The following is a 22,901-nucleotide window of genomic DNA, read 5'->3' on the forward strand; positions in this document are numbered from 1 at the left end:
GTGATACTTCAATGTTGTGCCATTTAGTGCTTTAAATGCTTAGAAGATTGAAAGCCAAAAGTAGCTTACTTAGTTACCCTACTGTCGATGCGTTTATATTTACATTTTAATACTTCAATATATTGGATTCATAACCTATTGTAGTGCCACTTACAAGTAATGTTTTTTGCCTTTCATACATGTATTTAATTGAAAATATTGAAACTCTCCAATTGTGTGAACCTTTGATGCTCTTGCAAATTATCTAATGTGGGGCTGTATGGAATATACTTCATATAATATAAGTCTCTTCTGCATTTAAACCCAACCCCCCCTCCCCAACAAAAAGAAAAAAACTCTTTTGCAAATGATATTATATTTCTTATTTTCATGGTGAAGACTGCAACCTTTTGCTTCTTTACTTTGAGGATTTGTTAGAACTTTTCATTAACTTATTTAGTATTTTCTAGTTTACATTGGAACTAATATATATACAGTGCAATGCGATGGTTTGACACTTGTTTAGGCTTTCTCACTAGTTACAACTTGGGCACTGTTTGATCGTTAATTTCATGTTTTGTTTTCAAGTTTCAAATTATAGTGGACCAAAATTGCAGTATGATCAATTGTGGTTTTTGAAGCTGGAGTGTTCAATTGCTCTGATTTGAACAGCAATTTCATATTTTTCTGATTCTATGATCTATTTGATTGTCCGAACTTGAATTACTATTCTGTCTAGTTGGAAATTTGAAATTTCTTGTTATAATAAAAAAAATGTGGCCAAATCTAGAAGAAAGTAATTATATGCATTTTCAATGCTCTCTCCTCCTATTTATGAAATACATACCCTACCATAAATAGCACATTGAGCTAACAGAGATATAGAACTAAGCTCATGGTGTGCTGAATAGGGCAAAACAAAATAGCATTAAAAAAGAATCGTGAAATCACAACCGAAAATTATCATTAGAAAACCCAAAATAAATTAACCCATGAAAGTTCAAGTATGTAATGATTTAAGAGTATGAACCAATTGGGTTTTTCCAAAATGTTTTCACATTAGAGCAAAAACATATTGGACTTCATGAGAAAATAAAAGCACACTGCAATATGTGGCACTAACCTATTCCTTTTTCAAGAGAATCCATTACTCACATTTAAGAAATTTTTTTAAAAATTTACGTCTTCTTTTTCCAAGAACTTCACATTTAAGAATTTTTTTTTTCTTTCCTCTTTTGTTTTTCATTGCAAACCACCTAACATTTTAATCAAAATAAATTTTTTTTTTGTTTTTTTTTATTTTTTTAATCACCCTTTTTCTTTTTTCAATCAAGACCCAAACACTGTTTTCATTTTAATTTTTCAATACTCATAAAATTCAACTTTGAAAATTGGAATCAATAGTTGAAAAATATTTTGACTACTATGCTGTGCCATATGGAATAAAATAGGAAATTGAATAAAGAGATTTAAATTTTTTATCACCTTTCCCTTGAATTTAGTTTCTGACTTGTTGGATTAAATTTCCACACCAACTTATTTGGCAACCTATGATCTCCTTTATCTCCTTTTTGGCAACTTGGGCTCTCCCATGCTTATATTTTTGGTAACCTGGGCTCTCCAACGCCTATCCTCAACTTAGGCTATCCACGCCCATGCCTGTCTTTTTTTTTTTCTTCACAACTTGGCTCTCCATGCCAATGCCTATCTTTCCTTTTTTTTTTACAACTTGGCTCTCCGCTCCAATGCTTTTCTTTCTTTCTTTTCTTCTTCTTCTTCTTTTTTTTTGTTCTCGCAACCTCGGCTCTGATATCACTGTTGATATTTTAAAAAACACTTAGTCAAGTACTCATGGAGAGATAAACACATAACTCAACTTTACGCAAGTTTTTTCACGCACACATTTCAACCACACGCATAGGTTACATAAAACTTACATACACATTGCTTTCACAGGTTGCCTTTTTTTTCTTTTCTCTTTTTTTCATAGCTCAGTGGGGAGGAGATCCCCTTACCCTGGCGTTTGTTGAACTCGAACCTGGGAACCGAGCACCACGATTTCTATCGCTCGACGCGGTGGCCAGTTTATACGCATGCTTCTTGCCTCAATGGTAGGACTTGAGTCTAGGATCCAGGCACTGCGAATTTTATCGCCCGATGTGCCGGCCAGTTTATACCCAGGCTTCTTGTCTTTTTTTTTTTCTTTTTCTTTTTTCCAAAGCTCAGTGGGGAAGAGATCCCTTTACCTTGGCGTTTGTAGGACTCTAGCCTGGAACCAAGCATCGGGAATTCTATTGCACGACGTGCTGGCTAGTTTATATACCCAGGCTTCTTGCCCTTTCTTTTCTTTTTTTTTTCCAATAGCTTAGTGGGGAAAGATCCCCTTTCACTGATGTTGGTAGGACTCGAGCCTGAGATTCAGGCACCGCGAATTTCATCGCCTGACATGTCGGCCAGTTTATATCCATGCTTCTTGCCATTTTCTTCTCTCTCTCTTTTTTTTTTTTCTCGATAGCTTAGTGGGGTAAGAGGAAAAAAAAAATGGCAAGAAGCCTGGGCATAAACTGGTTGGTACGTCGGGCGATGAAATTTGCAAAGCCTGGATCCCAGGCTCGAGTCCTACCAACGGCAGTGTAAGGGGATCTTTCCCCACTAAGCTATCAGAAAATATAAAAAAAAAAAGAGAAAAAAAAAGCAAGAAGCCTGGGTATAAATTGGCCAGCTCGTCGGGCGATAGAATTCACGGTCGCTCGGTTCCCAGGCTTGAGTCCTACAAACGCCAAGGTAACGGGATCTTCTCTCCATTGAGTTATGGAAAACAGAAAAAGAAAAAGAAGAAAAAGGCAAGAAGCCTGGGTATAAACTGACTGGCACGTCGGGCGATAAAATTCGCAGTGCCTGGATCCTAGGCTCGAGTCCTACCATTGAGGCAAGAAGCCTGGGTATAAACTGGCCACTGTGTTGGGTGATAGAAATCGCGGTGCTCGGTTCCCAGGGTCGAGTCCTACAAACGTCAAGGTAAGGGGATCTCCTCCCCACTGAGCTATGGAAAAAAGAGAAAAAAAAAAAAAAGGCAACCGGTGAAAGCAATGTGTATGTAAGTTTTATGTAATCTGTGCGTGTGGTTGAAATGTGTGCGTGAGAAAAACTTGAGTAAAGTTGAGTTGTGTGTCTATCTCTCCATGAGTACTTGGCTACGTGTTTTTAAAATATCAACAGTGGTATCAGAGCCGAGGTTGTGAGGGAACAAAAAAGAAAAAAGCAGAAAAGAAAGATAGGCATTGGCGTGGAGAGCCAAGTTGTAAAAAAGATAGGCATTGGCGTGGATAGCCCAAGTTGAGGATAGGCATTGGAGAGCCCAGGTTATCAAAAATATAGGCATTGGAGAGCCCAGGTTACCAAAAAGGAGATAAAGGAGATTATAGGTTGCCAAAGAAGTTGGTGTGGAAATTTAATCCAGCAAGTTAGAAATAAAATTCAAGGGAGAGGTGATAAAAATATTTTTCAATTTTAAATCTCTTTATTCAATTTCCTGTTTTATTCCATATAGCCCACCATAGTAATCATAATATTTTTCAACTATTGATTCCAATTTTCAAAGTTGAATTTTATGAGTATTGGAAAATTAAAATGAAAACAATGTTTGGGTCTTGAATTAAAAAAGAAAAAGAACAAACGGGAAAATGGAGGACAAACTTCTCAAAAATCAAATAAGTGCCATATAGGAATAAAACCGAAAGAACAAACAGGAAATGCATGATGTGGTGATCAATGTTCAAGAATTCAGGTTTGACCTCCGAGGTAGCTTCGTAGGAGGGTGCCCAGTAACCAAGGCAGTCCAAAGCCAAGGCTTCTTTTGCATTTCGTTTTCGATAAAAAGTACAAAATAAACACTCCCATTTTTTTATTTTAATAAACTAAAGACCTACTGGGGCAATCTCTTACTACCCCAGCTGAAATAGTAAAATAGTGAGTTGTAAGTTGAAATTCCACCACTTGTGTGTGTGTGTGTGTGTGTGAGAGAGAGAGAGAGAGAGAGAGAGAGAGAGAGAGAGAGGAACTTGATGGAAGACAGTGGTGGCGCCTAATCTTCATTGCTATTGGGTGGATTTAGCTGCCGACATGTGCTTTCACTTTTTCTTCCTGTCATCTCAAATTTACTGTGGATTCACTTTTTGTTCCTCTCATCATCTTCAAATTTCTTTGTTTTTTGAAGGTGGTCTGGGCTGGCCGAGGCAACCGTCCAGGGAAAAAGGTGGGTGCCTTGTGTACTGCTTGCCCTGGGTGCTTGGCGACCACCACATGATGCGCCCCAGGATCTAGTGGTCAGAGATGACAATTTGGGGGGAAATCAAATGGGTCCTTATCGTTTTTACTATATTCAGATCCATCAGATGGGATTAATCTGTACTTAAATAAGAGGAATGATTAAGAAGTTCTTAAGCACCAGAAATTAGATACAGTCTTGCTTAGAATTCATTTAAGTTACTAAAATTGATGGAAGGAGGTGACTTAATCACTTTAAAGAATTCCATGAAATAGTGGTTTTTGGTTGACTTACATTCAGTAGTGGTTTGCCTAGATCACTTGTTATGATTCTGAGATTGTTGAAGACAGAATCTATTCTTGAATCCCATTAATTGCTTACGGTAGAAAATTTCTTGATGAATATTGTGCTAGACCTTAATATGTTGATTTCTATTGATCCAAGTTTGATCATGTCACATTCTGGTCACATGTCTCTCTCCATGGCATGGGACAGCCATTGATTCAAAGAAGACTTGGCGAAGCTATTTGGCTTGTTCTGTCATGTCCGTGTCAAAGAATTGAAATATGATTAGTGCTACTTAGGAATTCGAGCCACACTTCTCCAACCTGGGTGTTAAGGCCTAAAAGCTTGGTCAGCCCATCTATGTTTGGCCATACCACCTAGGACGTCATCAGAATTGTGTAGTCTGTTAAAAATTGTCGAACTGGACAAAAGGTTGCAAAACATTGTCCTCACCTTGAAATCCTTAATTTTCTTAAATTGTTACTAAATATTGATTAGGTTTGTACTTTATACGGCATGAGTGTCAATAAATAAATTCTGCTTGCTTATAGGATGCACTAATTGTAGGAAAGCCCATGCATGCGAATAATGGTCCCACATGCAACCCACAGAATGCTCAATTTCATTGTTCCGAAGAATGGAGCTGGTTTTTCTACTCAATCTTTAGGACAAACTGAAACTTACACCTGATGTTAGTTAGGGTAGGATTTGATTAACTCAAATCCCAACTAGAGCTTGGATTAGTGCATTGTCAAATACTTATCTAATAAAGCGTGGGTGTTGAGTCTGGCATACAAAAATGCATAAGTATGACACAACTAAAATTCTTATAGTTAATGTACTCTTCTCTAGAAAGATTACTTCTACAATATTCCACAAAATAGGACACCTATTGCTGGATTCATAATAATTTATTGTTAGTTTATTGTACTATGGGTATATTTTTCTAATCTATTTTTAGATATCCTGTAAGGGGAACCTATGTTCAAGAACCTTTCTTGGGTTTCTTTTGGTCCAAGCCTAAGGCCATATTTGATAATCTCACAATATCCTTACATTTTAAGCTATCGTGGAATCTAAAATAATTCTGGCCCTAAAAACCCAGAACCCTTTTTTTTTAAATGTTGATGATGTATTATACATAGAAGTATCCACACTTCTTCTCATGAGTTGTTAGGGATGCAGCCCACAAGCAGGGTGCTCCACAATCTGAAAAATGCATACCAAAGAAGCCAAAGATCAAAAAAGAAATGACTAGAGTTAAATGGAGGTGGTGAGGTCTATCCTCAGAACGAGAGCTAAACACTTCCCAGATTTAGATATAATAGGAGAGAGGACTAGTTTGAGGGGAGAGAGAGGAGATTGAAAGGGGGGGAGGGGTCAAGAATAGGTAGCGCAAAAGATTAAAAAGACAAGAGAGATTTTGAGATAGAGAGAAGTGGGAGTGACAAAGAGAGGGAGACGTCATGGTAGAGGCAACCTAACTGTTGATGCTGTACCAGCAAAATTCGAACAGTATAAAAGGTCGAAAGATATTGGCAGTGTACTTGCCACTTGTTGATCCTATACCTGGCAAAAATCTGAAAACTACCATGTAGGGCAAGATATGGTGAAGGTTACCCACAAAGTCGCAACTGAATTTTAACATAGAAGAGGAAAGAACCTTGGGGTGTAAGATATAGATAGGAAACAAGGCGAGTGGGAAAGAAACTTGACAAAATTGGAAAAGTGAGAAGAAGTTAGAACAAAGAGAGCGAAGAGAAGTAGAAGAAAAAGAGAAAAGTTCACACATTACGTTGCTTGGGCTATACAATAGTTATTTCGACCCATTACATAAGATGCGCTTTGGAGATAGGTCACCTGAATTATGGGTTCTTCACACACACATACACACACGCTCTCTCTCTCTCTCTCTCTCTCTATATATATATATATATATATATATATATATATATATATAGAGAGAGAGAGAGAGAGAGAGAGAGAGAGAGAGAGAGAGAGAGAGAGAGAGAGAGAGAATTATGTGTATATAATTATATATATAGACACCATTGATTTTTCTTTATTAACTCATTAGCACTTACCTCTACTTTTGATTTATGATGCTGATCTTCAGTAGTGGGAAAGAGAGACTACAATCTAGGTAGAAATCAGATATGTGCTGACTAAGAATAGATAAATAAATTCTGATTCTTTTAGTGAAGCAGTTAAAAGTATCAAGCCTATACAAATTCTGAACATGTCGACGATCAATCAGACACCGGAAACACGATAATATATACTATATACAGGATTACAGCAAAGACTTTATTCAGATTTGAAATTTATGTATATTCAAAATTCCGTTTTATAAAAGGGGCCCTAAGTAATTCATTATGGTATTCTCAAATTCTAGTAGTCTTCTTTTCAAAGTCTTAACTTATGTTTTATTTTTAATAAATGTTGCAGATGAGATTTGCTAAGCCAATTGACTTGTTTCAAAAGTTGTTGGAGAGCAACAAGATTGCAGAACAGCGATTGCTTGGATTAGATGTCGGGAACCGATATGTTGGACTGGCTATTTCAGATCCAGATAATAAGATTGCTTCACCTTTGAGGTATGGGAGGTTTCTTGCATTAAGTAAACTACATTTGATATAGGACGTAACTTCTTGTTGCTCTCATTTCCCACATGTGGGGCTTGTTTCTGTTAAATTTTAATAATTTGAGGTTCTCTTTGTTTCTTAAGTCTCTTAAACAAAAAGTGAAGCTTAAGTAAGGGATGATATCGAAACAATATGGGGGACCATGAGTCAGAATGCTGTTGAGACTCAAAATCAACAGCTTGCTAGTGGATATTCTTCCATTAGCTTATAGAATCCCAATCCTAGATCCCGGAACCCATAAATGTGATGAAGAGTCTATTATATGGTACACGTGTTTCTGTTGTTTATATTTTGCATTATATGTTTTTTGTGTTGCAATTTGGATTTTTGGTGATCTATGTGATGCCGGAGTCTTTTAATCTCAGCCTACTAATTCCTAAATCAACCATGACGATTAAGGGAAGGCTGGGAATTTCTAGCAATAAAGAAGATTTCTAGAAGCTAAATGTGTTGGTTTTATGTGGCCGTTAAACGCTTAGAGAGCTTGTAAGAAAAATGATGTATAGTGGAAGATGCACTTTAGTGGGAGTGTGTGTTGACTGACCAAGGGTTGGGCAGTTTATAACCATGGTCATGTGTAAAGCCCTTCGCCCTAGGAATGCAGAACATCCAAGAAGGGTTTGAAGTGGTCATCCCTCGTTGAGGTCGGAGAGATGCCCAGGGATCATGTTTGTAGGCCGGGAGAACTGTATGGTGTCCTGTGTGCGGTTGTAGGCCTGTGAGAGCAAGGGCCAAATTCTCAACAAACTTCTGCACATGTACATATGATAGTCGCATGGGAAGCAACTCTTTTTATAAGGACACGTGTACATATGCATTGAGAGAGCCCCTTTTGCATTGTAGTGACAAGGGCTAGACTTGCTCTTAAAGGGGGGAACTGTAATCCACATTTTAGGATCATAATCCCATTGTTTTATTATCTAACGTTGACAAGCCAAATCATGAGCCCTTGCAAAGAGATTGTGGGTTATAGGACGTTGTTAGATTGGATAAGAGAACATTTATGGATCATGGTTTCTGGGTAGAGCGGAGCACCTTTTAGTGTCGCTTATGTTGACCCATTGGTACCAGTTCACTCCTAGTATATTTTATTTTAGTATTATAAATCTTTCTTTTGATTTTTAAATATTTTTCTACATTTTAAAATATTGTTCTTGTTGTAAATTTTCATAAAAGGGTATTTCTGAAAATTTTAGAACTTTAAAAATAACACATGTGGGAGCAAGGATCCAGCCCCACATGTGACACTTCGTGCACCCTAGGGACCATAACCCTATTTCGGTACAACAATATTTGGTACACCCTATTTTATTGTTGAAGGGGGTGTCACGCCACTAATTTTTGTAAGGAGTGTCATGCCACATATTCTTACAAAGAGGGTGGGGGGGCACGTTTTTCTTTATGGGAAAAGGGGGGCATGCCCCTTTTTGTGGCACAATCCCCCCCACACCTTTTTTTTTTGGGAAAGGGTGGCACGCTCAAATATGGAGGCACGCCACTTTTAATGGAATAGGCATACCCTATTCAATTTGATTTGTTTCAAATTTAAATTTGCTAAGTTTGAAATCTAACGAGATATGGTTTCCCAAATATTGTGGGAAATCTAGATTAGTTTTATTTAGAATATATTTAAATTTGATTTCAAATTTAAAAAGAGAAAGTTTAAATTTGATTGATTTTATTTTAAATAGGCGTGGATTGGGTCAAAGTGTAAGGGGATAATGTTTCTAATTTATTCATCCAAAATCATGATGGCTGATTTTTGTGATGGATGGCTATGATTAATCTCTCACCCCACAGGTTTTCTAGTTATCCTAGAAGGTTTTGCTGGAAATTAGATAAGGTAGGAGTTCTATTCAAACTAGAATCCTATTCAAATTAGGAGATAAGTTTTCTTCTATTTAAGAAGGAGTTTGAACCTATTTGAGATCTAATGACTAGATCTTATTTCTCTCTTTCCAAAAGATCTCTCTCTCCCTCACAGACCAATTTGGGGAGATCTTTCTCTCTCCCTCACGCACCAATTTGGGGAGATCTCTCTCTCTCCACACGCACCAATTGGGGGGACCTCTTTTTCTCTCTCACGCCACCTTTTATCTCTCACTTTCAACCAAAAGCGAGGCACGTCACATCTCTCTCTCTCTCTCTCTCTCGCTATTTTTATTTTTTTATTTGTCTTGGAAAAAAAAATAGAGGTGACCTATTTTTTCTTGGAGAAACCCTAAAATGAAGTTTGCTGTATTTTTCAAAGGAACAAGAGAGAAGCTTAACTTACAGAGATATCAACCTCAAGATCAGCTCTATTTTGTTCACATAGGGTTTGTATAAACCCTTGGTTATTTTTGAGCTCTCTTAAACCTTAAAGAAAGAATGATAGCCTACAAAGCTATACACTATCTAAGAATTTCCAGCAACACTTTAAGGAGGAAAAGTGCGCCATTAGTCAGGGAATCGGGTGTGGGGTGTACCAAGTCCTAGTTGGGTAACTCCAGAAATCTTTCACTAGGTTTTCCCATTAGTTTTTCTTTATTTTCAGTTTTATTTTCTATTTTTTTGTAATTTTTCAGGAACTTATATTGTGATAAAAATTGTTATAAAAGCTAGTTTAAAGTTCCTAGATGGTTTCTATTTCTCTTGGCAATAAAATAAAGACCCTAGGTTGTATTTAGGGCATTGTTTTTATTTTCTAGCAATATATTGTGGCACATGTAAGTGAAATTCAGGCATTTTGAATAGAAGTAAAAAGAAATTTTTGAATTTAATACCTGGAGTTCCACATAGCCACACCTTTCAAAATATTCATTTTGTAAAATCTTAGCCTAATCATTTTTTCGCAAAATATATTCGCAATCATCTAGAAGGCTTCCTCTTCTTTTTCCAAAATTATCGTTAATCATAATTTTTAATTTCTAGAAGACTTCAACAAAGATGAGGAGTCAACTAGGTGGACCTTGTGGGTCAAGAAAGCCCGGTGGGCCCCACACACCACAAACGTGTGGGCCCATGGCCATTGGGCCCCACGTGGTTCATACACTATATGAGTATGGTCCATGGAATTTATGCCCCTTTTTAATATTTTCAAAACTTGAGTGAAATTTTTATATTCTGAAGATTCATTTTATTTTTATAGAAATTTTACAAAAATAAAATATCAATTACATTCTAAAAATTCATCTTTATCGAAACTAAAATTTCTAAAACATAAATAAACCCAATTAAAAGAGAAATGGATCCACCGGGTTAGGAATATGCATTTATTAAGGCACTCCACTTATGTTAGTTCCCGTTGTCCTCGGTCTATCTTCTCAACCAACCCAATGGAACCCATGGCCTAGCCTATCTCGCAGGGGCTCGTGCTTGGTTCATCAAATCTGACCAATAAATAGAGGGACTGCGATTAAGTGTTTGGATTGCTGGTTCTAACTTAAGCACAAATCTTGTTTCCCCAGATGTCACCCTATTGCAATGGTACAGGGGGTCTTCTCCTTAGCACATGTACATGTCTTATCCCAATGAGTTGCTTCCCATAGATGCGGCTATTATGTTATTATGCCATGCAATGATGGTGTTAAGTATTTGGCCCTTGTCCTTATAAGCGTAAAAAATGCGCAAAAGAGTTCGTCTGGCTCTTGGCTAAACCACCACTAAGCATATTTCTGACCACAACTTCGAAAACCCTCAAGGGTTGTACTTTATGCGCAAGGCTAAAGGGGGTTTGGACCCCACTCCCTGGCCTAGACTGCCCATCCCAGTCGAGTCAATGGAACAAACCATGTCTCCCTAGTCCCACATGGACCACACTCCCACGAGTACAATATCATGCTCTCAAGGCCTTTAAAGCTACAACACCAACATCAAAATTCACTTAGCAGTTAAGGGATATAGTCTAGAAGGCTTGGATTATAAGGAAATGTTTAGTCTTGAAGTTAAAATGGGCACTATTTGAATTGTCCTGTCCTTAGCCATCACTTATGGGTGGGATGTTCAACAACTTGATGTTAAAACTGCCTTTGTTCATGGTGATATTAAGGAAAATTTATATTGAACAACCACTTGGTTACTCATAGTTGACCTAAAACTTAAGCTCATCAAGGCGATATATGGATTTAAGTGGGCTTCATAAGCATGATTTGAGAGTGTTTGCAATGAAATAAACTCATGATTTTTCGCGGTCTGGTGGACTACTCATTGTTCATTTGCACTTGGTCTGCATGGTATCACTGTCTTACCAATTTATGTTAGTGATCTTATTATTACAGAAAGAGCGAGTGACCATTATTCAAACCATAAAGGAGCTCTTAAATGCCAAATTTTTTATCACTTTGCTTCACTGGGGCTATGGATAACTAAAATATTTTCTTGGTGTTGAAGTGGACATAACCAATGTTGTCTAAATCAGACTGGATTGGTCAGTCTCTGCTGAAAGGCAGTGGGGCCTGGTTTGTCCCCATAGTGTAGAATGTCCACCGAACCGGTCATTAACCAAATTGGCTAGACCTGATAGTATTTAAAAATTGCCTTTGTTAATTTTTTTTGAATTTAGGGTCATTTTTCACCCTTTTTTGTATTTAAGGCTTTTTGATTTTTTGTGAGGGCTTTTTGGCTTTTTTTTCCCAAAAGGGTGGGCTTTAGGGTTTTATAAAGCTTTTTTAAGAGAAAAAACTGTGGCGGTTATCTCCCTCCCCCCCCCCCCCCCCCCCGTCACACACAAACACACACACACCCGCCAAAAAAAATCATCCCAACCCTTGCCCTATTTTCTGGCGACTTCCATGGACGATTCTGACCATCATCTCACCTAATTTGAAGCCCTAATAATGATTTTCTTGTTTTGTTTTTGTTTAATATATAGAAAAACTAGAAAACTTTTGGTTTTTTTAGGGTTCCTATTGTAAACAATTCCTTTTCCAAACCAATGCAATGTATTGTTTCTTTTGTTGAATGTAATGGTTGTTTTATCACTAAGTTTAACGTTGTATGTTTTTACTGTTTAGGAGCCTCATATGCATTTTTTTTCTAAGTAAATGCTATGTTTTTTTTAGGGTGCGGTTTGTATAGAGCCGAGGTTCTATACAATCAAAGTAGAGCGCACCTTCAAATAGTGTCGAGAAATATGGTTTCAATGTTGGAAATCTTTGTAATAGCCTTAAAATATATTGTCATCTCTAAATATAAAATTTAAAGCTTCAAAAATAGTGTAGATCAAGCAGATTTATGAAAACTTGAAAATCTTGAAAATTGACGGTCTAAAAATGCATTATATTATTCCAAAACTTAATATCTATTTTTTTTCTCATGGCTATGCATCTTGAGGTTGAGATGATCAATTTGAGGATATTTGGGCATCAAAATAATCTCGTCTAATGAAATTTTGAGCTGCGCTCAAATTTGATTGTTTAGAGCCTTGTACTTATATAAACTTGTTTCTTTTTTTTAAAATTTTTTATTTTCATTTTTCTAGCACTTCAATAATTAAATTGCTAAAATAAGGCCTAGTTTGATGAAGTTATGTAGCATGAAAAACATTTATACTGGATCTATATTACTTTATTTTAGGTTTCTTTATCATGTGTTTTATATTTTTTCGGTTTATTCTATTTTCAACTGAAGTTTTTGTCTTTATGCATTTATTTGTTCCATTGATACTTAAAAGGCTAATATGGCACTATGGAAGTTGTTGAATTTACTTGTCATGAAAATATCCGACTATTATGTTATTCCTTTAATACGAAAAGAATGGTCATGGATGCTGCCCACATGCTATAAGAAATAGGGCGGTAGGAAACCCCTTCTGCTGTAAACCAGTATACTCCAGCAAACCAGTATAGTGCTGTAAACCACTATTGGAAGCAAAGCAATACAACGCTCTTGTACAAAATGACAAAAGGAGACCAGGTCTTTTTTTTTGGCTTTTTTTGATTGTTGGGGGGGGTGGTGGGTGGGTGGGTGGGTGGGTGGGTGGGCGTCGGGGCGGGGGAGAAAGAGAGAGGAAAGTGGCTAAGAGATTAGAGGGAGAGGCGGGTTTGGTAAGGAGATTGCATTCCAGGTCGGCTTGCTGCCCCTGCTTTTGCCAATGCATTAGCTATAGGTGATTGGCCTCCCTCAGTACGTCAATGAAGGTGGCCTGAGAACCCTGCACAAAGTATGGTCAAATAGATGTGCCAGTCTCCGTGGGCTTTAAGCAAGTTTTGAGGTTCATGCAATGATATTTTTGGAGTCCATGCAATGATATTTTTGGAGTCTCCTTTACTATTATTAGTTCAGTGATGGATACGTTAGCCTGCTGGGTACATTTGAGGTATTTTGAATGGGCAATATAGTCTCCACCATGGTGAAATCAATGTGACCTATGAAACCTAAGAAAGACAAAAGACTCTTTTGGCATTACTTTGAACTCATCAAAATCCAGATGGACCGGGATTCCCAAGGGAGCAATTGTCGACATTAATAAAGGACCCATTGGGAGAAGAGATCCAGACTGCATGTGTGTATCGGGGCATGGGGTTCATTGAGAAAATGTTTTCCCTTCCATTAAGAAAAATGGAAGTTCCCAAGTTCTTAAGGTCTCTATGTGCCCTAGCCCAAAGAATAGTCTCAGCTTTGATGTGATTGCATGCTTTGTGGTGAGGCTACTTGACGTCTGAATGTCCCGGAGTTTTGCTCTTCCAAATACCCCTCAAGGTTTCCAAAATTGAGATGTTCCAAGGGAAACAACCTATTTGGGATAGGGACAGAGTTAACAGGCTATGAAAAGTTGTGGGAGTGTCGCTGAGCGACTGACTGCCAAATGAAAGCTCAGAGGAGGTTGGACCACTCTAAGGAGGCAACCTGCAATGTATAAAGGGGTGTCCGCTAGTTTCCTATTCTTGTAGGCACATGATGCATTGTATGGCAGCTGAATGCCTCTCCTTTGTAGCTTTGTAATTGGTCTTCTCTAGGACTTTTCCTGATATTAGGTACCAGCTGAATGCTTGAACCTTGTGGGAGACCTGAGTACCCCAGACCTTATTGAAGATGGGTATGGGATTCTGATTGAGCTGCAGAGGAGTAGAGTAAAGACACCAAGAATTTCCTTGAGGCAACCCGAGAATAAACTAGTCTGTGTAGGTTGGTTTGCTTAAAGAAGAAACACTTTAGAAGGTTAAGTAGGCCATTAGGTGTTCAATATTCTTCTTCAAGTAGTGCCCTTCTAAATATCAGGGCGTAAATAAGATTTTCTCTCCTCATTTCCAGTTTCTCTGCAATTGTAGCCTCTTCATTCTTTGCTATCAAGAGGAGTCGAGAGGCTGATCACCCACCATAGCACCAGAGCATGTGGTCCAATTCATTAAAAGCAATGCTGCCAACCATGCCCTTGGGGGGCAGTTACTGTTCTCCACATCCTCTGGACGTCTTTTTTTTTTGATAGAAGTTGACTTAACTTAAAATTTAAAAGAAGTTACAACGTCAAAGTTAGGTCCACCGACCTCAGCTGTGTCATAGTCCCTGAGAGGAGGACCAGACGATACAGACTCTAACACAATGAAAAGCTGAAAAGGCTTATAGATATGCCCAGTTACAAAAGCGGAGCATTGTTTCGATTTGATGCTTCAGAGTATAGGGACGTTGGCCCATGTTGAGTCAGTTATAGAGAAACAAAAGAGACTCCAAAATTTTTCTTCCACTATTCATTCGTTCTGAATCTCATGACTAAATATAACAATGGAGGGGAGTTAGAGAGGAAGAGGGATGGGTTGACAGTCATGGTTACTTCATGAAGGTCTTAAGTGTAGCTTTTCTCGGTATGGTATAGTCTAAAATTTTTCTATATCCAACACTGGGAAGACTACTTACAATGGCCTTCTACAAACAATTATAGCAAGAAATACAAGACAGGTCACCAAACAAACTTGCCTATGGCTGAAACAATGCAAAAGAAGTAACACAAGCATGCCCCCAAATCACTTTTCATTTATTAAAATAATAGAGATTGCAATGTACAAGATATAATGCAACTATACAAAATTTCAGCACATGTATTTAACTGCAAAGCACCAGCACAACTTCAGAAACCAATTGCAATCTCATTTGCTTGAATCATAAACACATGAATGATAAGACAATGGAACAATGGGAAATCTACCTCAAAGGGACTTTCCAACACCCCATGCCAAATCACTCCTTCCGATAGTGCATGAATCACGGCCCCTCTTGCTCCAACTGTGAAATGCACTAAGAAGGACTCTTAATCCACTCAAAGGTCACTCCAAAGGGCTGAAAAATATGGGAAAGGTGGCCTGAGACTCCTTATTGGGTTTGTCAAAATGAGAGGGAATGGTGCTCCAAGGACAATGCAATTAAGCACAGTAGTAGTATGCTCTGAGAGGGTTATGGGACAAAAACATTCAAGGCCAAGAAGCAAAGGTGACTGATGTAGGGGCAAAAGCTGGTTTCAGTCACATAGAGATGGTGTAGGGATTCGTGGTGGTGACTGGTTTCAGGAGAGAGAGAGAGAGAGAGAGAGAGAGAGAGAGAGAGGCAACCTAGGGATGGCATGGAGATTGAGGAGTCTGGAGTGCTTTGATAGAATAACACTATTTGGGTGAGTGGTGAAAATGGGGTGCCCAAGACCCCTATTTATAGAGTTGGACTAGGGTTAGTAGCAGTCTAGAATGTGCTTCTTAACTTGGAGGAATATGAGCCATTGGTCTTAGTGATTTATGGGGTGAAGAGCAGATTTCAATCCAACCATTCATCCCTTGAGTAACTATAATAGTTCAAGGGTGCATATTATGGCCTTATCCCATAGAGGTTTCTAACCCTAATTACCCTTTAATCCACTTTTTGAAAAAGTAGAACCCCATTGAAGTTTGAATATGAACCATGGGATTAAGTTCGTGAGAGATCATTACCTTTGATCAAGTGTGTGTGTGTGAGAGGGAGAGAGAGATCTAGGGGGGTGTGCCATTTCTTTTAGGTCTTCTCTCTCTTCCTCTCCTTCAATGTGAAAAGGAGAGAGAATATTTTGTGATTCCCTCAACCAACTTCCATGTCTTCAAACGCATTGGTGGCATGTATACCAAGGAATCACAAGTTGACTTTGCACATGTTTAAGGGATCTTACGACATGTGTCCTTTCTTGGAACCAATTATCAAAATTCGCGAAGAAATAGATCCCTTACATGAGAAGTGGGAATTGAAAATTTGACTGTGATGTCTTTATTATTAGCTGCTATGCAATTATTGATGAGTAGGGGTTTCTTGTTCCTTTGGAGTTCAGACCATATCGTAGTTGTTGGAGGTGGGAGCGGGTTGAGTTCGGGGAACACCAAACCACCATAGGGGCGAAGTTCCGTGGGGTTAGGATTGCCATCATGCATTCAACAAGTTAAGGAGCTAGAACCTAGGACACCTGGGAGCTCAATCCCATGTCACTAGGATCAATTTTGACTTGGAGGGATATAAGTTCCACTACACATAAAACGAGATCAATTAATAGTATATGACAAAATTAGGCTCGAGCCAATGGCCACTCGATCCATTTTCATACACCTTAACTTGTTTTTAGTAAACCTCTTATTCGTTTTTTTTTGGTAGAGAGAAAGCTAGGATTGTTGATTGGTCCTTCTCTTCTATCGTTGGCTGTAAATATTTCTCCTCAATGTCATTGTTATTGGTTCTTCATCTTTCTAGCTTTGCTACGAACTTAATGGCTGTTAGTAGCATTACTAGAATTCTAAATTGTATTGTTGCCTTTTTCCTTCCCACTGTCTTTTCAAGACTTGGATACAAGAAAGGCGATTGGCAGTGGTCATGAAGTTGGTGGTCTTTGCATACTAAATTTGCCTATTACTACTCTTCAAGCTCTTCAACACAACACAAATGTTTATAAGATTGGATTTTGACGGCGCATCTCTGACTTGGTCAATTGTACTTTCAATTGTTGAAAGTTTTGTTTCCTGAGTTGTTCGTTTCTTATGTATCGGATATGTAAAGTGTTCAAAAGATTGTCGAAACTCTTTTTTACCCAGTAATGATGAAACTCTTTTATCTTATTAATTATATGCTGTCAGGTGCTCTATACTACAATCTTCTGATAAACTTCTCCTTGATTGTCCGTTGTTATGTGTTACTCCCAAAGTCTTTGGTTATTTTTGATTCGCTCATGTCCTTGGTCTGTGTCATACAAAGTCGAATCCTAAATATGTAAATGTATTTTCTTAGTTATTTATCCTCTCGAAAGGTCAAATGTTATGATCCAATCTCAGGGATGAAGATTGTATCAACGAATGTCACCTTCTTTGAATGGAGTCCTTTTTCTTTACCTTCTTCAAGGGGAGCATAGTGTGGAAGCGAGATGTTTTGTTCCTCTTCTTGTTCCTATATTTCCTGGATCTAGAGCTCAGAAGGACAGTGGAGAGCAACTTTATGATGTTGAAAATAAAGAATGGAAAGTCATATTTGACAAAAACACAAAAAAGTATAGATCACATTCGCTGAGAGGCATCCAAGCCAATTACACACCTCTGATCTAGGTGATCCAAATGGTTCTGTGTGATGATTAAGATCTGCCCATTGCTGTATCGACGTGTACATGAAGTTATACTGAAATCTCAATTGACATTTTTGTTTCTTCCTATCATGCTTTCATGTCTTATTTGTTTTCTATTTCTATTCCTTTTTGTATTATAGAAGCTTTAGCTCATCTAAAGCGGAAAGAGGCTTTGTGTGAGGAGATGAGGGTATTAATTAAAAAATGTACTTACGAACTAGTAGATCCTCTTAAAAGAAGTTAGTTTGTTGCAAACTTGCAAATGGGTTACACAGTAGAGCATAATCCAGATGGTATAGTTGATAGATACGAGGCACAATTAGTCCCCAAAGGTTTGACTCATACGTTTGGGATAGATTTTCGGGAACATTTACTCCTATGGCGAAGATGAACTCCATTAGGGTTCTTTCATTCCTAGTAACTAACTTGGTGTGATCGTTTCACCAAATGGTTGTCAAGAATACATTCCTTCATGGCGAACTACAGGTTGAAGTGTATATCGTGCTTTCACCAATGGATCTTAGAAATAAAGGATAATTTGTAGATTGAGAAAGGCCATCTGTTATCAAACGCAGCCTCCTCGAGCTTGGTTTGATAGGTTTATAGTGTGTTCAAAGATTCGGGCATACTCAAGAGTCTTGCTAACTGTACCATATTTGTGAAATATACCAAGATCAGTGGCACTAGCCTGATTGTATAAGTTGATAATTTGTCGTAATAGGCAACTATATTTAGGAAATTTAGCAACTTAAGCGTTTTCGGCAAGGAAAATGAAATTAAGCTTTAGGTCCATAGTATTCTTTTAGAATGGAATTTAGCTGGTATAAGAGAGTAATCATTTTCCCTCGAAGGAAGTATGTAGTGGATCTTCTTAAGGGAATGTGAGAGCTTGGGGCTAAGCGATGGATACTCATATGAAGCAAAAGTGTAAGCTTGACAACTAAAGGGATGAAGCTCTCAAAGATGTGGGTATGTTTCAGAGATTAGTGGATAGATTGATTTATCTCTCTCACACAGCTAGACATCACATATGCTATGAGCGTGTTCTTGTTAGTTCATGCATGCTCCACAAATTGTTAGATATCTAAAATCATCACCAAGCAGAGGATTGCTATTAGTGATCATGGGCACTTGCGAGTTGAAACTTATATAAACACAAATTGGATTGGTTCTATTTTGATCAGATATCTACATCAGGCTACCGTACTGTAATTGAAGGTAATCTTGTATCTTGGAGGAATATGAAACAATAAATTGTTGCCAGGTCAAATGCAGAAGCAGTGTATAGATCCATGACTCATGATGCATGTGAATTACTTGGTTTAAAATTTGTTTTTTTTTTTTTTTGAGAAAAGTTAACTTTTGTATTGCTATAAAGAGTTGGAATACAGTTTAGGTTAATTCGAGAGTACCCACTAGATGGGTCTCTCGCTAAAAAATAGGTCAATCGACCCTGTACAAAAATGGGCTTATAAATCTACCCGATTACAATAGATTTACAATGAGGTTACAAAAGTGGGCTTATAGGTTTTACTTGTCTACAAACAGATGTTCTACTACGTGTACACTCTGTGGTCCAGAGTAAAAAAGGAGATGGACCGAAATTGGTCTTCTACTTGGGCCCTAGCCTTGTCCTTCACAAGGAGATCGGCTAACTCGTTTGACTTCCTCGAGGTAAGCATCCATACGACGACCATATCCCTGCAAAGGTATGCAATCTTGTCAAAAATCGAAGCGAGATACCATGGAGGTGTGGGACTCTCAGTTGTCCATGATATACATATGACGTGCATCTCCCTCCACTATAAGGTTTTGCCCCCCAAGGCTGGTTGAAGCTTTTGAGGCCCAACAGTAGGGCCATTGTTTTCGCATGCTGAGAATCTTGAAAGCCTAGGTACTCGGAATATGTAAACAGGATTTTGCGTTGCTGGTCTCTGAAGACACCACTAGCACTTGCATGGCCGGGGTTCCTCAGAGAACAACCATCGAAGTTGAGCTTTATGACTCCTTCTGGGGGTGGCTGCTAGTTACGTGATCTTTGCGCCTTTCGTGGTCGATGGCACAATATGTTTTCCCATTGGCTTAGGAAAGTATTAGGTGAGAACCCCGAAAGATCTATTGATGGGATGCTCAGAAGGTTACTAAGGATGTAACCTTGTGTAAAAGTGCTGGACCTTGGGTAGTAACGCCTTGAAATATCCTGGAATTTCCCTCTATCCAGATCACCCAAACGATGGCTGCCGCAACAGCCATCCATAGGATCCGTTCAGCCTTTAGCCAATGTGAAGCATGGTCCGAAGACATAAGGTCCTTGACCGTCGGGGGCATAACCCATTGGACACCGAATAGCTGAAAGATTTGACCCCAAAGATCTTGGGTCATGTTACAATGAATGAAGAGGTGAGGATTTGGCTCTTCCTCGCACTGACACAGGCACATCTGTTGGGAACAAGAATCCTTTTCTTTTGAAGCTGGTCATTTTAAGAACCCTCTGAGACCCCACTATGCAGTTGAAACTCTGCACTTTAGGGGGTGCCATTGTGCACCATACCTTGGATAGTACAGATGGGGGATTAAGAGGGAAAGTGGGAGGTTAGATAAGTCTTTTGTACAAGGAAGCCACCGAGAAGATACCAGAGGAAGTCTTTTTGTTTAAAAATTCTTACGAGAACTTGGCTTTCCCATGAAGGGTTTAATGTCCTTGTATAGTGATAACGAGGGGGCCCTTTATATAGCTCATAATCCATTTGAAAATTGATAAAATCAACATAGAGGTAATTTGCCATTTCTATTTTTTTCTCCTTTTTTTTTTTTTTTTCTTTTCTTTTCTTTTTTGGTAGTTCATCGGCGAAGGGGCCCTTTTACCCGTGGTAGAAATGAAACTCAAGACATCACGGTTTGGTGCCTCCGCCACCTAACCACCTAGTTGTCATTTCATTTGAGAAAGAGTTGCGATAAGAGAAATATGCCTTCAATGTGTTAACAAAAGACCAACTAGTAGATATTCTTACCAAGTCAGCTAGGAAATCTTGATTGCAAGTGATCTTAAGCAATCTGGGCATGATGACTATTTATATGTTGGCTTGAGGGGGAGTATTATAAATAAGTCCATTATTATTTTATTATTATTCCTTTGCATGTAAGTTCCTCAAAGCCTTACTTGTCCTTTCCCTATAATGAGGTGTATTTTTGTACTTCTTATAATTTATCACTGTAAATGACAATGAGAGGGGCGTGTGGGTGATGTAACCCTAATGTAACAGCCCCTTCTCGGTTCCCTCCTCAACAACAATTTTTTCTTTCTTTCTCCAACTCTTCTATCTCTAAATCTGTTCCTATTTCTCTAGATTTTCTCCTCCTTTTTCCTCTCTCCATATTCCTTGTTTCTACAAATATTTTTTTTTTGAAACGTTAACATTGTATTACTGAGACGTAATGGTTACAAAAATGAGAAGACTAAGAGCCTTTACGGGGTAGCTTTTGGTAAAAAATACATCAGTGAGCCATATGCAAAAAAGGGGCTTATAAAACTCGCCCGTTTACAATGACTTACAGTGTTTCTCCATATTCCGTGTTTCTACATTTTTAACTGCTTGTAATCGATAACATACCCTATTTAGCACTTGGGACTCCTTTTGAAGTTACAAGGTGGCAATCATTGACTAGGGATAATTAGCTTTTGCAAAGGTGTATACTTGGCTCATATAGATTCTTCTTCTTCCTGTGATAAACTTAATCAAATGTTGTCATTACGTGTTTTGGGGCATATCACCTTAACAAAAATTCGTGCTCTTTAACATTATTATTTGCCAATTTTTATATCTTTTCATGTCATGATTAATGGTGTGCTGCCTGTAATATGAGAAGGTTTACTGATGGGCCTTTGTCATAATACTAGGTCTACTCAGTGCTATCATTTTCATTACCTTTGTTGGCTTCTTGTTTTACCATACTAGAAAGATTCTATAGGCCTATTGTAGTGTTTTGGAGCAATGGTTTATTCAGGATTACCGTGTTCCATTTCAAGCTCATCCCCTTGTGATCTCTCCAAAGAGATTCTGCCTTCATTAAGCTGTTGTGGATGTGAGGTCACTTCCTCTTAATAGCTCACTCTGGTTGACATTTCGCTCGACTTGGCATCTTCAGTTTAGGTTATGAGGTGATTATCCTTTGTTTCAATATTTTGTTTCTCGTGTGATTTTTTGATAATGGAAGTGTTTGTTAAACATCGGCACATAACTTATATTTGTTGTTGAGCCTAACCTTATAACCAAAGGGCAATCCTTTGTGACAGTTTACCATGTTTGAAATAATTAGTCCACTTCCACAAACTTTGATGTAGTCTATTTCTACACAAAATATATATTATGGGCTACAGATCGTTTTTAGACTCTGAACCTGATGACATAACGTAGCATTAGAAAGCTTATCTTACTGTCAAATGGTTTCAACAAACACACGGTTTAAACTCTGAGCTGATCTTTAGCCTGTTGTGGAGTTCAAGTGATTCCATATTGGTACTTCACCTTGTTGCTATGATATTTATGCTTTTCTCATGCCCTTAAGGAGAAAAGTGAAATGCTTTTAAAAAATGTGGCCAAGAGATCCACTCAAGTAGATTTGTGTACTTGAAAGTTTATCATCATCATCATCATCCTCATCATTTTAGCTTTTTCCCAATTAATTGGGGTCAGTTACATGAATCCTGGTTCTCCATTTTGCTCTATTAAAGGCCATATCCTCAGTGAGGCCATAAGTTCCCATTTCTTTTCGGACTACTTCCAACCACGTCCTTTTGGGCCTACCCTTTGCCCTTTTTTGAATACTTCCACTTGAACTAACTCGCAACTCCTAACAAGTGTTGTACTTGGTCAGCGCCACACATGGCAAGCCCACCCAAGTCTACTCTCTCATGTTATCGCTTATTGGTGCCACGCTTAAATTCTCTCAAATAGATTCATTTCGAATTCTATCCATTCTTGTCTTGCCACTCATCCATCTTAACATCCTCATCTCCACTACACTCATTATATGAGTATATCGTGTTTTGTCCGCCCAACATTCTGCTCCATAGATAAAAGTTGGTCTCACCACTGCCCTATAGAACTTGCCCTTCAGCCTCATTGGTATGCAGCAATTACATAAAATTCCAGCTGTACATCTCCACTTCACCCACCTAGCTCTAATTCTGTGT

General features: G+C 38.2%; 1 protein-coding gene across 16 annotated transcripts in view; it reads left to right on the top strand.

Annotated features, from left to right (window-relative positions):
• LOC18442907 (uncharacterized) overlaps nt 1-22,901 on the top strand; it is a 39,146-nt gene that overhangs the window by 8,414 nt on the left and 7,831 nt on the right. For 9 of the 16 annotated variants that reach the window (XM_088864825.1, XM_088864829.1, XM_088864834.1 and 6 more), the window contains one exon: nt 6,980-7,128. In XM_088864825.1, the coding sequence (XP_088720951.1) occupies nt 6,980-7,128 (149 nt within the window). Of the gene's footprint in view, nt 1-4,195; nt 4,235-6,979; nt 7,129-21,712; nt 21,867-22,901 lie in introns of those variants that run through there. The other 7 variants (XR_016054075.1, XR_016054076.1, XM_020672632.2 and 4 more) reach the window with 3 other exon arrangements.

This window comes from Amborella trichopoda, chromosome 4, assembly GCF_054954075.1.
Source record: "Amborella trichopoda isolate Santa Cruz 75 chromosome 4, AtrichopodaSantaCruz75HAP2 v2.0, whole genome shotgun sequence".
Lineage (NCBI taxonomy): Eukaryota > Viridiplantae > Streptophyta > Magnoliopsida > Amborellales > Amborellaceae > Amborella > Amborella trichopoda.